This window comes from Tachyglossus aculeatus, chromosome X2 (assembly GCF_015852505.1).
Source record: "Tachyglossus aculeatus isolate mTacAcu1 chromosome X2, mTacAcu1.pri, whole genome shotgun sequence".
Classification (NCBI taxonomy): Eukaryota; Metazoa; Chordata; class Mammalia; order Monotremata; family Tachyglossidae; genus Tachyglossus; species Tachyglossus aculeatus.
This window is the reverse complement of record NC_052100.1, coordinates 7,832,650-7,848,688: the sequence shown is the minus strand read 5'-3', so window position 1 is coordinate 7,848,688 and position 16,039 is coordinate 7,832,650. Positions and strand designations below refer to the sequence as shown.

The following is a 16,039-nucleotide window of genomic DNA, read 5'->3' as shown; positions in this document are numbered from 1 at the left end:
CTCAAGGACATTGTGAAGCCCTTTCAGAAAAGGACTTCATAAGTTGAATATCATTGGGTTTTTCAGGTTTCGTTTTTCTTCCATTTTTTTTAAACATCCACTCAGCAAGATCGCTTCAAGGAATAAGTACAAGAAGAAAGAATTAAAGTAGCTAAAACATAAAATGGCAGAAATTCAACCAGCAGTCGTAAACTGTCACCCTATCGAAAACATTTGAAAAGGATTGATCTGCAGGGAATTCTTGTTGATATAAGTTGCTCTTCTGGTTTATTTAATATGTGCATATTTACAGAAGCCTCCAGCCTCATGCACCAGAAAGGAATAAATTGAATACAAATTATTTCCATCAGCCTCTCTTCGTGGACTGATCTTTTGACTGCTGTAACAAATTGGTCCAAAAAATTACTTTCTTGCTCTTTCCTGAATCAATCAATCAGTGGTATTTATTGATCGCTTACTGTGTGCAGAGCACTGTACTAAGCACTTGGGAGAGTACAGTACAACAGAGTTGATAGACATGTTCCCTGTCTAGCTTACAGTCTAGAGGGAGAGACAGACATTAAAATTAATCACAGGTATGTACATAAGTGCTTTGGGGCCGAGGGAGGGGTGACTATCAAGTGCTTCAAGGATACAAATCCAAGTGCAAGGGAGAGGAAGTAAGGGAAATGAGGGGTTAGTTGAGGAAGGCCTTTTGGAGGAGATGTGATTTCAGTGAGGCTTGGAAGGTGGGGAGAGTGGTGACCTCTTGTATATGGAGGGAGAGGGAGTTCCAGGCCAGAGGCAGGACGTACGCGAGGGGTCGGCAGCTAGATAGATGAGCTAGAGGTACAGTGAGTAGGTTGATGCTAGAGGAGTGAAATGAGCAGACCCTTGTCAAACAATGGAAACCTCAAGGAAAAAATGACAAGGAATCTCCCCTAAAAATGCTCTTCCTCTAGCTACCAGAGTGGTGCAGTGGAAAGAGCACTGGTCTGGGAGCCAGGAGACCCAACTTCTAGTCCCAGCTCTGCCCTGCTGTGGGACCTTAGGAAAGTCTCTTAACCTCTCTGGGCTTCAGTTTCCTCTTCTGTAAAATGGGAATAATAGTACCTGCCTTTCCCTATAGCTCAGGGATGTGGTGAGGACAAAAGTGAGTAAGTGACTTGAAAGCACATTGAGAATATAAGTGCCATATAAAATATCCAGGGTATTATTACCTAAGATTCCAATGCAGTAATAGTTGAACATAGGTTGATCTGAATTAAATGTGGCTCTTGTCACTCAGGATTCTCTTGCCTGAATGTGAGTGAAATGGTTCTCCCCGAGAAGACAGATCTTAGTGGTGCCCCCTGTGCAAAACAGTGCTGGTGCTTAGAACAGTGCTTGGCACTTAATAAGCACCTAACAAATATCATCATTATTATTATCTATAAACTCTGTGGTTTCTTAGCATTACTTGATGAGGATGATGGCTTTTTAGTATTACATGGCACCTTCCATGGTAACCAAAAAGAAATTGTGATCATTAAGGTTGTATTGTGAGGAATATTGTCTGTTAGCCAGTCCTGGGGATTGGCAGCACTTATGTCCTGGATCCTCTTCCTGTCTTTGCATTAGCTCTCCCCCACTAGACTATAAGCATCTTGAGGGCAAGAATCAAGTCTACCAACTCTGTTGTATTGTACTCTCCCAAGCACTTAGTACAGTGCCCTGCATGCAGTCAAACGCTCCATAAATACCATTGATTGATTGAGGAGAGGGACGCTTTTAGACAAGCAGATCCAAATCCATCTTAAATCCAAGGTTTTCTCAGAAATAATAATCTGGCAATAGAGATTGCATTCACCCCCCTTCTTTCCCGAATATGAGCTGTGCATTCTGCCAAACCAGAAGTGTTCATGTGATTTTCAAAGGCAGCCCTAGGTAAAAGGCACTTCAGTCTAACAGTACAGATGTCTAATATAGTACTGTTCTTTTAAGGCAATTCCTCTTGGTCATTTACAGGGGAAGCTGATAAATTTGTCATCTTGTTTCCTTGAAATAGTTCTCCCCAAGGAGACAGATCTTAGTGGTGTGCCCTGTGCAATCTATAAACTCTGTGGTTTCTCGAAATCACTTGATGAGGATGATGGCTTTTTAGTATTACGTGGCACCTTCCATACCTGTCGTTGAAATTGAAGCAAAGTAGTATAACCCTTCTAAGTTTACGTTTGGCAGTTAGAGAAAATTGCTCCCCAGGTCTCGGCTACCAGAGGATAAAATTCATTGGATTAGGAGCTAACAGGATCAACTTTGAAACCTAATTTAAAATCTCAGTGCTTTCCATTTTGTATTGTTATTTCCCCTGCCCAAAAGGGTGGAAGCAATGATGGCATAATTGACCTAACTCATTATGAATGCACTAGAACCGTAGAAAACCAAAATAGTTTTAGAGAGGCAGGTAAAACTAGCAGCTCTAACATACTCGTTTGTGCCCTGAAAATTGAGTTTTGTTCAGAACAAGTCCAAGGTTATCTAAAGGCTAAATACACAGGTAGCATTGTATCTTTCAACGATGAAAAGAAAAAACAGCATAGACGTACCCCAAGTTCCAACTCCCCTTAGGGTATAGTCTATAGGGTCTGATGTCTTTCTCCACATTTATAGCTACAGGTAAGTAAATCCTGCCCCACCTCCTCCCCACCAGGGCTGAGATTAAGCACTCAGCAATGAATGGATCTTGGAGGAAGCCCTGCCCACAGTTTTGGGTCAGATTTTCAAGAGGTTGAAGAGACCCTTGAGCTGATAACCAAAGAAGGTGTTGAACTAGGGAGACTTTATTTTAGAAACAGATGATGCAGCATCACTGAGTTAGCTCATTGCATCTCGTTTGAAGGAACTGTTGTCCAGCAAGGACTTCATCAAACTTCAACAGTCCAGTAATCACCCAGTGCATCATTGCAAGATGTCCAAAACAGATAAAGTAGTTAGGCTTTTCCAACAGCAGCTAAAATTTTAAATGAGCACATAAATATGATTGAAGAAAACACATGAGAGAGAGGGGTGTTCAGAGGGAGTTGGCCTGCTGCAAAGTGCTTTAAGAAGAAAAGGTGAAGCTTCTTTTCAACCTAAGTTGGACAAATTCTTCACTGAAGTTGAAAAAACACTACTGCAGTCAGCAGAATAAGTACCTACTTCTGTAGTCTCCTGCAGAGGCTCATAATCATGTCATAACTCCTTACTCATTTAAAATTATGAGTTATGTTTTGCATTACTTTGATAAAGATTCAATAATCTCAGTTTAATGATATTGATCATTGCAGTATGTATGTGCATGTACGTGTATTACAGTGTGTGTGTGTACATATGTGTGTGTATGTATAACTATGTATATAGCATTTAAAGGAATTTCATATTACTTTTCCAGAGGTTCTGGAATGGATTATGTAAGTATCTGGGAGGCTGTACCCCAAGATATATTTAGGTTATGTTCCTTGAAATGGTGGTACCTTGGTACCATTTGTGTATCTATCTGACTGTGGTGTGGAAATGTCATTCTGTTCTTTAATGATTTTACTGGGTTGATGGCACTGTGATACTGTCGCCCAACTATGGATTTCCCGATAAACCCAAGAGGGGAAGCTTGGGCCTCCATGCCCATGACTTCCTCCTGCAGTAATTACAGAATAGGAAGTTTTCCAGCCCTCGTTTATTTCTGCCAATGTGCGGAAGTGAGTTCAGTTTCTTTGAGCTTTGCTAGTGGCCAGCTGTTGTTCAAAGGCCCCAAACTTGATTGTGTTTCTGGCTTAGCTGTCTGGATAGATCCGGGGTCCCTGACGCTAACGCTAGGTACGCTGACTGTGTCCGTCTGACGATGCGGTTTCATCTCTGCTTGGTGTTTTCTGAGAAGTCTAAACTACAGGGGTGATGTCCAAATCCTGTGGATCGGAAAAGGGCTCCGTGGTACCTCGGCTTGGTAGAGACCCTCCCCTCTGTAGTTTGTCACCTGTGCGTGATTGTTCTCGCTTGTTTACAGGCTCTCCCTCTCTGCCAGATATGTACCGTCACAATCGAGAGCAGATGATGCTGTTGCCCGCCCACCGGGACCGCCCGAACAGTGCCATGTATCCTGCTGCCATCATGGAGAATGGACAGGTAGCGTACTGACTCGGCTTCTCTCTCTCTGCCTTTGGCCCGGGTGCCTGTCTGTACTTACGGGAGAATCAGGAAGGGTCAGTAACACTTGGCATTAGGGTCACAGTGATTTCTTCATCTTGCAGTGAAGAGGATTCTAGTCAGCAATCCTCCTCGCCCTTTTGAAAAAGTCAATTTGCCGTGCCCCAGCCACAAATACAGTTTGAGAACGTTGTATTCCCCTGAAGCAATCCGGGTGGGAAGTTTTTGCTTAGAGACGTTTTCCCCTCATCTAAGAATCCCACAGAGAAACCTGTGTTCCCGTGCTAGAATTGGAGCCTTAAAGCAGAAGCCCAAGTGTGCTTTCAACAAGGCAAATACAGTAATGGCTAATGCATCAACAACAGTGACCATTGTGGGAAGGGATTGTCTCTCTTTGTTGCTGAATTGAACTTTCCAAGCACTTAGTACAGTGCTCTGCACACAGTAAGTGCTCAATAAATACGATTGAATGAATGAAAGAGTTAGACATCTTGTGAAGGTAGAAATTTCAGGCTGCTGGCATCTGGGATGCATGAGTCATGATGGGGATCTACTGCAGGCCACTCCCCAGTTTATACTGGCAGGGAGGTTGGAAGCCCCTCTCTTGATGGTTCTGATCACCTTTGAAAGAAGAGCCGGAGAAGTCCAGATTCTCAGCGTTAGTGAATCTTAGAGAGCACCTATTCCCACTTCTCACACACATGTTTCCTCTCCAGTTAGCGATTCTCCAGACTTCTACGGCCAAACCGAAGTAGGCTCTCTATGGAAGCTGTGGTCCTGGTCAAAACCTGTGATTTGGAAGGCTCTCCGAGCTTCTCTGAGCAGGGAGGAGGGAGTTAATTGTTGCTTCGTGACTGGCAAGTGCCTACTGCTGTGTGAGCTCTGGTCATTGGATGTTCCTAGAGCCCCCATTGAGCCTGGTGTTGCCCATTAATTTACTGGTGCTATGCCACTTCCAACTCCGTTTTAATGAGTGTAACCATGATTGTCTGCTGATGGCTGTGCTTACCCCTTCCTTTTTCTGCCTGCCTAGCAGGCTATCGGACTCTTTCATTTCTGCACGGTTGAGCAGATAAAGCAACTGCTGTATATGCTGTTTCTGACAGAAGAAGGTATTTCCAGGTCAATGAAGTAGTGCTTGCTGTAGAATTGTATACAGATATCGTTGTGACACAATGATACTTCACATTGTGACATGGTGACCTGAAGTCTGAAGCTCCTTTGCACCCTCGTTGCTGATGATCTCTACTCACTGGCATACATCTAACCCTTTCTGCAAAATGAATCTGAGCAAAATAAAAGCCACTCTTGTGTATGTTAATTAATTTCACTTTATTCTCTCCACCCTTCCTTTTCGCACTTTACTTTCTTCATTATGAATTCTTCACACTTAAACGCTAGGGGACCCTGAAAAGCACTCAGCCACCCAACTTATTTGGTCAGTCAGTGGTGTTTATTGAGTGCTTACTCTGGGCCGAGCACTCCGCTAAGCGCTTGGGAGGGTACAATAGAGTTGGCAGAAATGAGCCCTGCCCTCAAGGAGTTTACAGTCTAGTGGGAGAGACAGACATTCAGATAAATTACCAATAGGGGAAGGAGCAGAGTTGAGGGATATGTATATAAGTGACCTTGGGAAAGTCACTTAATTTTTCTGTGCCTCAGTTGTCTCATCTGTAAAATGGGGAGTAAGACTGTGAGCCCCTTGTGGGACAGGGAAGGTACTCAACCTGATTAGCTTGTATCTACCCCGATGCTTAGAATGGTGTTTGACGTATAGTAAGCGCTTAACAAATACCATAATCACCATAAGTGCTGTGGTGCTGGGATTGGGATGGGTATCAAAGTGCTCTAAGGGGCACAGACCCAAAAGCATAGGTGACCCAGAAGCGAGGGGAAGAGGTTAGTCAGGGAAGACTTCTTGGAGAGAATGTGATTTTAGTAGGACTTTGAAGTCTGGAGAAGGGAAGAGTGGTGGTCCATAAATCTGTCATATGGTACTCTACCGAGCACTTAGTTCAGTGTTGTGCACACAGCAAACACCTAATAAATATGACAGATGGTCAGATATGAAGAGGAAGAGAGGTCCAGGCCAGAGAAAGGACGGGAGCAAGGGATCGGCAGCAAGAGAGACAAGATCAAGGCGCAGTGAGCAAGTTGGAGCCAGAGGAACGAAGTGTGTGGATTATAGTAGGTGATTAGCAGGGTTACTAGATTGTAAGATCCTTAAGGGCAGGGATCATATCTACCAACTAGACATGTATTGTACTCTCCCAAGTGCTGAATACAGTGCCCTGCACACAGTAAGTGCAGGGCACTTACCCCTGATTGATTGATTCGGGTGGGAAGCTGATAGAGTGCCTTAGGGCCAATAGTAAGAAGTTTGTTGTTATTTAAGCACTTACTATGTGCCAGACACTGTACTAAGCGCTGGGGTTTCTTTTTGATGCAGGGATAGGTGGGTAACCGTTGGAGGTTTTTGAGGAGTTGGGGAGATGTGCACAGAACATTTTAGAAGAAAAATGATTAGCTGGTCAATAGTTTACAATTGGCTCTTCCTCTGGAGCCCACTCTCTCCCCTCATTCTCACCCCCTCCACTCCTGCCTGCTTCACCTAGCTCATCAAGTTGTGCTTAGTCAACAGGCTTGGCATTTTTCTTGTTGATATTATTAGTAATAATGATAATTTCTCAAGTGCACAGTCTGATTCCTCATCTCTGGAGCAGTGTGCCCAAATTTTATTATGTAAGAACTGGTTTCTTATTCCAACCCTATTTAACCTTCCCTATTATCGGCTGACATATGATCAAAGTGATTTTTTTATTTAGTACCAGCTAAGAAGTGGAAGTACTTACATTTTATTATTCATGGGTTGGTTTCCTATTCCAGCCTTATCTAACCCTCCCTATTGTGGGCTGACATATTGCCCATGTGGACTTTTTTTTTTCCAGTACCAGCTAAGAAATGAGAGTATTTATTTCCCCTGCACCTTTCTGGGACACTTCCAAATCTACACAAAAATTCAGAAGTTTAAACTCCGCAAGTAGTTTAGCTCCAGGTTGTCTTTGTCGCGGGATACCGCAGCTCAGATTCCTCAGGGTCCTGCGCTAGCAGAGATCTAACTGTTCATTTTCACTTCTCTATCATGATTTTTCCCCTTTTCTTAGCCTCCGAATTTCCAGCGCGCCTTGATCCAACAAGTAATTGGACCCTGCAAACCCTGCAGTGATCCCAATCTGTCTGTTGCCGAAAAAGGTATTCTTTATCTGTCCTGTGGTAGCCTTTCTCCTCATTGTGTGTTCAGACTCTTTACCTTTATGATTCCTTCTGTCTGCCAACTAAAGCATGCCAGACTTCTTGAGAGATGGAGGGCAACCTCTTGAGGTCTCGAGTCAAGAGTGCTCTTGACACGAGTCCTTGGGTCTCTGCCTGACTTTCTGAAGTTTTCCCACCAACCCCATATGTAAGTTGGAGTACCATCACATAACTACATAAAGTTTCGTCAGTGTCGGTGTAAGTTATCCTTGTTCCCCCAAAATAAGCTTTTGGAAGGACCCAGTTGTATTCGGAACTGTTCAGAAGTAACTTCCCTGCTGCTCATTTCAACAATCAGGAGTTTGTGGCACTTGGCAGATGGCTTTGGCTAAGAAGGGATGAGAGGAGTTCTGCATATTTATTTATCCTTACAGTTATCTAGGGTGCTCCCAGGACTTTGCCATTAAATTGGGAATGAAACAGGTAAACACTACTAAATACTTCCAGTAGGTAAAAGATTAAGGTAAAGGAAAGGGTTAGGGAAGGGGAAGTCAAATCATATTTTTTTTTAAAAAAAAAGGTATTTCATTCAGTCGGTGACATCTTTTGCTACTAGAGATGCCCTAACTCCCCCAGTATCCTAACTGGGAGACATGTCTAGTGTAGCTCCCAATGCGAATGGGGCAGGACTTCTCTCCCTTCTGCTGGCCCAATGGAACTGTAAGCATGATGAGAGGCTCCAGCATCTTCCTTGAAAGTGATGCTGCCTGTATTGCTGGGAGCGAAAGGTAGAACCAAGGCTCAGACCCACCCACCACCATGACTCCGAATTACTTCAGGTCCCACGATCAGAAATCCGAAGGCGAAAAAGATTAGCCAATAAATTGGTGAACACAGTCAACCTTCACCTCTGAAAGTTACAAGGAAGGAGGGAGGGTGATAAGGACAAGGAGAAGGAAATACTGTGCCCAGATTGCAGGTGTCAGCTGCTATCGCTAATTTCCCCATCCCCTCGGTTGCCACAAAACCTTGAGAGCAGTGCAACAAGGGCAGGAGTGATGCTTGGCCGGAGGGGTAACCAGGAGGTCTGGGTCTTCTCTGACCTTTTCTCTGCTCTGAGCCCATAGGTCTTCCTGGGTCAATCTCAGAGAAGATCCAAACCCTAGGTTGGACCTTGACTCAACCTAGTCACCTTGTCCAGGGAGTGATCTAGAAAGAGACTGAGGACATCCTGGGAACCTTTCACACTGGGCTGAAGCCCCATGACCCACCTCAGTCCAACTCCAGCCCTTAAGTGCTGGACCAGAAACAGGCCAACCTCCAAGGATAAGACAACAGGGTGGCTTTCACCCCCTTGGTTTCAACTCTTTGCCGGGCACTCCTGCAGGAGTAAACATCACATGAAACCTTTTTAGGTTTCTTGTTCTCACTCTGCTGGTTAGAATTTATTTGGCACTTGCAATCACATCTATTTCTCTTCGATTGCTTCATAGTGATTGCTTCATCTAGCCATTGGCCATCCATTTATCTAGAAAGTATCCAGGAACAGCCATACCTCTAGCTTATATAGCCCAATGCCTGTGATGAGAGGCCTCTTCCCAGGGTTCCCTGCCTATGGCTGAGTGGACTATCCCACAGGGCATCTTCCAACCCTGGCCCCTTTCCTCTATCGAGCCTTCAGAATGGGAATTTTTCTCAGCCTATGGGCCCCCAAGAGCCTTCTTTCTTCCTTTTCCATTAGTGTTCAGCACTCACTTGGCTTCTCTCCATATGCAGAACTCTCTCTCCTCTGTCTGTTGTCCTCTTCCCACCCTGTCGTGCCATCAGCACTTGTTGCTCTAAAAACCTGCCATCACATTTTCATTTCAACATCTCCTTGCGTGTTGTCTGTTGCCCTGACTCTAATCATTGCCCTTACCTTAAACAGTCTTGGAAGAGAAGCTTCTCGCAATTGTCACGAGTGCCCCTGTGGGCAGGTATCCTCCCCTATAAACCTCAGGGCCTTGGTATTTTCTTGGCTTTGGAACTTAGAAAGACATCTAGAAAGGTACTTTCCTCCTTCTGCCTCCCAACAAGAAGAGACGCTTAGAAACTGCACTGGATGTCTTGCCCCCACCGTGTCCTTGGGCCTTCAGAAGCATTAAAACATTGCGCATCCTCTGATGGACTCAGAAGGACCCAGACTTGGTGAAGAGTCTGTATGGTGGTGCTGGAAGAGATGGATTCTGCTGAGAAGGGAAGTTTTCTCCACTCCCAAGTTGCAGAGAGGCAATGGGCTGAAGATCCCACTTGATTTTTCTGTCATGGTCGGACCTCTTGTCAACTCAAAATCATCAACGGTTCAGTATCTGGAAGATGCTCATGTTTTCATGGGGCAATCAGCTAGGACATAAAATAGGGCAGAATCGCACCATATGGTGAGAAAGGATTGTGTGCAGTTGGGGCAGGGGAAGGGGGCATGTCTCACACCTCAAGCCTGATTGTCTCCTCCATGGATGGAATGAAAGCCTCTGTCATCAACCGTGATGGCATTCGCCACATGAGAAATCACTGGTGGCCAGGACAAGGCTTCAAGTTAAAAGTACAGCAAGTGGGGCCCTGGACCGCTTCAGGGAAGAAGCTTTCACACACTCTTCGTCACTCCCCAGGAGCAAGAATCCTGCTTTAAGCTTAATGAGATAGCCTGGTAGAAATGCCCAGAGTTGACCCCATCCTAGAGGGCGTGTTGGCCGCAGGACCCTTCAGTTCTTGGATTTCTCTTGATCAGCACAGCTCTGGAGCTTCTGCCATTCCCGGGTTGGGTCAAAACCCCTGGAGACTGCTTAATGGAATTGCACCTAAAGAGCAAACTGAAGAGATCCATGGTTTTACAGCTTAGGTGATTCCTTGTATCTATGCTGTAACCAAATGATCTGACTCCCATCCCCATCCATCACGCTCTCCTGCTTGTTATCTTTGAGATCATTTGATGACTCTTAGGGCCTTTCCTGAATGAAGCGGCTAGACCTTTTTTGGTGCTATACCTAAGCATCATGCTTGCGAGGATCTTGAGGTCTTCGTAGTCACTCATTATGAGAGGATCGTTTCTTGGATATCAACTGAATTGTATAAGTTCCAGGTATTTCAAACAGAAATTTGTTTTCCAAATGCTGTGGCTTCGGATACAGGCCAATTGATGATCTAGTGACTAATAACATTTGGGGGTTGCATTCAGAGAAACGGTTTTAGAATACTCTCTGTTGGCTTATCGTCCTACTAACAGGTAGTGTTTGTCACAAGAATTACTTGAAGCTGATATCTGAAATTGTGTCTCATTTCTCTAAGCAACGAGGAGAGCTGTGTCTAAATTGCTGTCTTACTACTTCAGCGGGAGAGGCAAGGGCCCAGTTTGCATCCTCTGCTCGTCCTCCAGACTCCAGCCTTTTCTCTGTCCCCTCAGGGTGTCTCCAAGGGCCCCCAGTGACCCAGTTTTTCCTTAGCAACTTTCCCGCACCTAATACGGAGCTAAGAGCCCATGTTCACTGATGAAGAGAAAGAAGGTGCTTTCATCCTGTAAGGTGAAGATGCCATTAACAAGTCTTTGAATAAACCTCTCAGTGTTGTTCCTAAACTCAAATTAATCACACATCATTGTGTCTTTAATCCAAAGTAAGTTAGAATCCAAAGCCAACCTCAGATTTGTTTGCATCCAGAAGAGTCTGTCTTTTGGTCTTCCATGTTTATGGTCGCTGAAAACTGCTGCTTGGAACTTAGCCCAAAGGCCCCAGAAAAGAACTACTGCCTCAGAGCCTTGGCCATGAAGACTCTTCCACCGCAAAGCAGAGGAGCTTATTGGACTTCTCGCCAGGCCCCTCCGGCAGCCCAGGAGTGGCCAGAAGTAGAGATGGCAGCGTCAGAAGAGGGAGAGCTGCCCCAGTGAGGAGCTGGAGGAGTCCTCCACCACCAACCCAAGGGCAACTTGGGACAGCCAGAGGGCCTCTTGCTACCCTTTGCCCTTGGACTCTTTGAGGAGTACTTGACAGATGGTTTACAGGAGAGCAAATGACCAAGGAATGACCAGAGGTGACTCTATCTCCCAGCGGAGGAGCCCAGGCCTCAAGCCCCCTGCGTATATCTTAAGCCACATGTAAAAATATGGACATTTCAAAAGGAACGGATTTACTCGCTGCACCTCTTTGTGGTGGTGATTCTTTCTGCAGGTGTGTAGTAGAAAGTGTTCCTTGGAGCAATCTAGTTCCCTCTGTGAGAATTGGATTGCCTTCAAGCACTGGGGAAAGGAAAATTACTTCTCAGTAATATTCAGTCCCCAGTAATGCAGTGGTTAACAGATTGACCCTGCCTCTTCCACCATTCCTGAGAATTTGGAATCGCTGAGGGCTCGAAGGTTTGAGGCTGGATGATTTTCTTCATCAGCTTTGGTGTTGGAAGGATGCAGAAGAGAATACTCAAAGGAGTCAGTGACCCCACCGACCGACAGGCTAGTCTTCAGAAGCGCCCAGACTTAAATAGTGTGGGGTGGTTTACCAGTATGTTGTCACTGACCTAGAGTTTCAGGAAAATCATAATTTCCTCCAATCCTAGGACTTATTAATAATGATAATGGCATTTATTAAGCACTTACTACATGCAAAGCACTGTTCTAAGTGCTGGGGGGATACGAGGTGATTAGGTTGTCCCACGTGGGGCTCACAGTCTTAATCCCCATTTTACAGATGAGGTCACTGAGGCATAGAGAAGTTAAGTGACTTGCCCGTCACACAGCTGACGAGCAGTGGATCTGGGATTTGAACCTATGACCTCTGACTCCAAAGCCTGTGCTCTTTCCACTGAGCCACGTTGCTTCTCTTAATCAGCACTGACCTCAGTCCTGACTGAGATTTTTATTAATTCCCATAATAGGAGATGAGCTCCACATTTGACCTTCCTCTGGGTACTTGACTAGCAGCTTCATGGTTCGGTTGCCATTTGATCTGCTGGAATTTTGATTTTTGGTGCTGCCATCAGCATCCTATGATACTAGCTATCGTGTAGGGGTCAGAATAGTTCATTATCCGGCCCTCAAGGGTAAGAGCATCAGAGAAATTCTAGTTTGACAGTTCCCACATTGAAATTTAGCTAGGGCTCCAGGGTTTAACATCTGCTCTTCCACAGTATCCTTTTCATCCATGGTTTAGTGGAAAGAGCCCGGACTTGGGAGTCAAATGTCATGGATTCTAATCCCAGCTCCACCGCTCGTCAGCTGTGTGACCTTGGGCAAGTCACTTAACTTCTCTGGGCCTCAGTTACCTCATCTGTAAAATGGGAATTAAGACTGTGAGCCCCGCGTGGGACAACCTGATTCCCTTGTATCCCCCCAATGCTTAGAACAGTGCTTGGCACATAGTAAGCACTTAACAAATGCTATTATTATTATTATTTGTCTGTGGAGGGTCAGTTCTCACCCCAAAACCAAATCTGTTTTGGAGAGCGACTGGGAGTTTGAACAGCTCTGTTCTCTCCTAATTTTTTTTTCCAGGTAGTGTGGCTGGATGCTCTAGGTGAATGGTGTCAGCTCAGTAAAACCCCCACCTGGAAGAAGGGAGCAGTTTTGCATTACTGATGAAGCAGGCAAGAGGGAAAAAAGACACTCACTAGGAGAGAGGAGGTTTCCCTCCCTCATCTCCCCTCCATCCCCCACCGGCCGAGATCTTTATCTCTTTGATTTTGACGGTCTGCCAAGGAGATGGCACTTTGCCTGCCCATCTGCTGCAGTTACTTTTGGTAGATCAGAAAGGTGGGATCACTTCTGCCATCTCCCTGATTGAGTTTTCTTCTCAAACTTCATGGACTGGAAAGAAGAGTTTTTTCCAGTTGAATTGTCGCCAGCAAATCTTTATGACACTATCTAATTCCCCCCTTGACTTAAAGCTCTATCCACCAGAGCGACTGCTCTTCCTTTTGATCCAGTCCTGCCCCTGAAAACCATCCCAACCTTTCGGGCAAAGCGCTTCTCTAATGCTACTTATTCAGCCAGGTGCCACATGAGATCAGTTCATGCCTTCAGAAGAGTCAGCCTTTAGGATAAATCCTCCACCCCCAGGTGCAACCAGTAATGTAACCTCACCCCAATGCAATCTGTTTCCATCCTTCAGCTGTGCCCACAGCCCCCAGCAGCTGGAGCCTTGACAGCGGGACGAGAGATACGTTGCTTACCCGGTCCTCCCAGGTGGGGAGTAGCTTGGCCCCGCCAGTACCGCCAAGAAGTCTACCCTATGGTAAGGAAACAGCCAACCAGGTCCCCTAGATAGTCTGTGCCCTGCTTAAATCACCAGGAAGCAAGCTTATCCTGGCAAGCACCTTCCTTCCGGGAAAAAGAAGCGAGGGAGCAAAGATGATCTGCTCAACTTTAGAAAAGCCAGCTTCGACAGTGCTTGTGAGAACTTCCGTATGAGGTGGAATCAGAAGTAGGTGTGCAAGTGCAGCAAGCTAGCCTGGTGCCTCCCCCGTAATTGACCTCAGCAGAAGTTTAAGACAAGAGAAATATTCTTCTGCATTTCCAAATGGGTTTAGCAGCCTGCCAAACCATGCCAGGAGTACCGGTGACTTAGGTGGATGGGATGCCCACCAATTCTGCCCAAGTCTTCATTTTTGCTTGGAACAACGAGAGACTCTCCAGACTTGTCCTCCAGAACACTCCAGTTTGAGCCAAGCTTGCTGTTGTCTCAGGGAGAGACGAAGAGGGACGGTTCACTCTGTAGGATCCTAGAAAGTAAAGCTACAAAGTGCTCTTAATCCAGCCAAGCCCACCTTGCTGGCATAGGTTAAACTGGAGTGTTCTTTGGCGTTCAGCCCCCTCAAACCTTAAAAGGTTGTGTTCTTTGCTGACATTTGATTTTGTGTTTCATTTCAGGGCCCTATTCCCTTCACTTTGATGCCTTCCATCATCCCCTGGGGGATGCCCCTCCCGCCCTTCCCGCCCGGACTCTTCGTAAGGTATGGAATTTTTCATCCATGTCGGTCTGTATCCCAGGAGATTAGCAAACCGATGGAATTCTTCTGCCCTGGAGTCACTTCACCTCCTCCAGCTGTGCACCGCTTGTGATGGTTGAGTTTGGAAATGTAACTGTTAAACAACTTGACCGCAGTAGCATATCTAGGTTTAGGATAGGAAACAGAGGAGGTTATCAGAGATGACTGGGCCTGAATGGGGAATTTTATGTAGCATTGGTAAAAAGAGCAGCTCATTAGCAGAGCTGGAATTTAGCCAGAGGCCGGAAGTTATGTTGGTGTTCTGTCTTGAACATGTTTATTTGTATGGGGTCTGGGCCTCAACGTCGTCTCAATGTCTCCTACATTTTAAAAAAACCAACTGATCGGAAAAGGGATGCTGTCCTCCTCTCGTGTCAGTATTGTCCGAGCTTAGCCAAAAATATGGTATCAGTTCTTTCTGAGAAAGGCAGCCCTGGCCAATCGATTTCCCCATCACCAGGAGAGTAAAGCAAGGATGGATAGTTGGCCCAGTCCTGTTCAGTGTATTCTATGATGCATCAAGAAGCCTAGGTGTAAGTATTGAAATATGATTCCCAGAGGTGTGAAAGTTCTCCCAGCCCCAAAGACTTCAAGCATCATCCAAGGTCCTAGAAGTGGTCATTCAAGAATTGCTGTATGCAGGTGATGTCTGCACAGAGCACTGTACTAAGCACTTGGGGGAGTTGGTAGGCACATTCCCTCCCCACAAGGAGCAAACAGTCTAGAGGATGATTGTAAACTGCCTCACTGGATCTGTCAGGCTCTAGGGGTTGAAGTCTCAAGAATGCCGGCTCCGCCACTTGTCTGGTGTGTGGCCTTGGGCAGGTCGCTTCACTTTTCTGTGCCTCTGTTCCCTCATTTGTAAAATGGGGACTGAGACCGTGAGCCCCACAAGGGATGTGGACTGTGTCCAACCTGGTTTGCTTGTATCCACTCCAGCGCTTAGTACAGTGCCTGGCACATAGTAAGCACTTAGCAAATACCACTATTATTAACATCGAGGTGATGTACCTGTAACAGGGTAGTCATATGTGGCACCAAAAATCTATATTGGCAACACAGGGATAAACGGTGTCCTAGAATTCTGTTACAGAGGCAACATATGGACTAGAAAGCAATTTGATCATTTACTTTTGAGGGATGCTCAAACAGCCCATTTGAGGGATACTCAAACAGAGTGTGGCATTGGGTCCCTGATAAGGCTGAAGGTGAAATTTAGATGAGAGATAATCGAACAACCGTTCCTCCCAGCAAGCGGAGCTCGGGAGTAATCAATCAATCAATCATATTTATTAAGCACTTACTGTGTTTAGAGCACTGTATTAAGCGCTTGGGAAGTACAAGTTGGCAACATATACCCACATGATGGGAAGCAACGAAGCAGCAGAGACTCCGGCCCAGACCGTTCCTGCCCTCCCTTGTTACCTGGATGCCAATAGCTCTCTGGAGCCCCACTGGCTATTGGGGGGTGGGACCTCCTAGGGAGCAGAGCCCAGAGTTCTCCAGAGTCCTGTCATAGGGGAGGCAGCAGAAGCCCCCACCAGCACTTGATTGGTGGCGAAAGGGGAGAACGAAGAACAGTTCTTTAAGACCCTTCCAAAAAGGACCCCATTCCCTTCTAGGGGCAGTCCTGTTTGGAGGG

At 45.8% G+C, this 16,039-nt stretch overlaps 1 protein-coding gene across 7 annotated transcripts in view; it reads left to right on the top strand.

The window, feature by feature from the left end:
• Positions 1-16,039, top strand: part of DOCK3 (dedicator of cytokinesis 3) — a 477,519-nt gene that overhangs the window by 459,113 nt on the left and 2,367 nt on the right. For 5 of the 7 annotated variants that reach the window (XM_038770866.1, XM_038770865.1, XM_038770863.1 and 2 more), the window contains 4 exons: positions 3,998-4,116; positions 7,302-7,389; positions 13,521-13,643; positions 14,279-14,361. In XM_038770866.1, the coding sequence (XP_038626794.1) occupies positions 3,998-4,116; positions 7,302-7,389; positions 13,521-13,643; positions 14,279-14,361 (413 nt within the window). The remainder of the gene's footprint in view (positions 1-3,997; positions 4,117-7,301; positions 7,390-13,520; positions 13,644-14,278; positions 14,362-16,039) is intronic. The other 2 variants (XM_038770864.1, XM_038770867.1) reach the window with 2 other exon arrangements.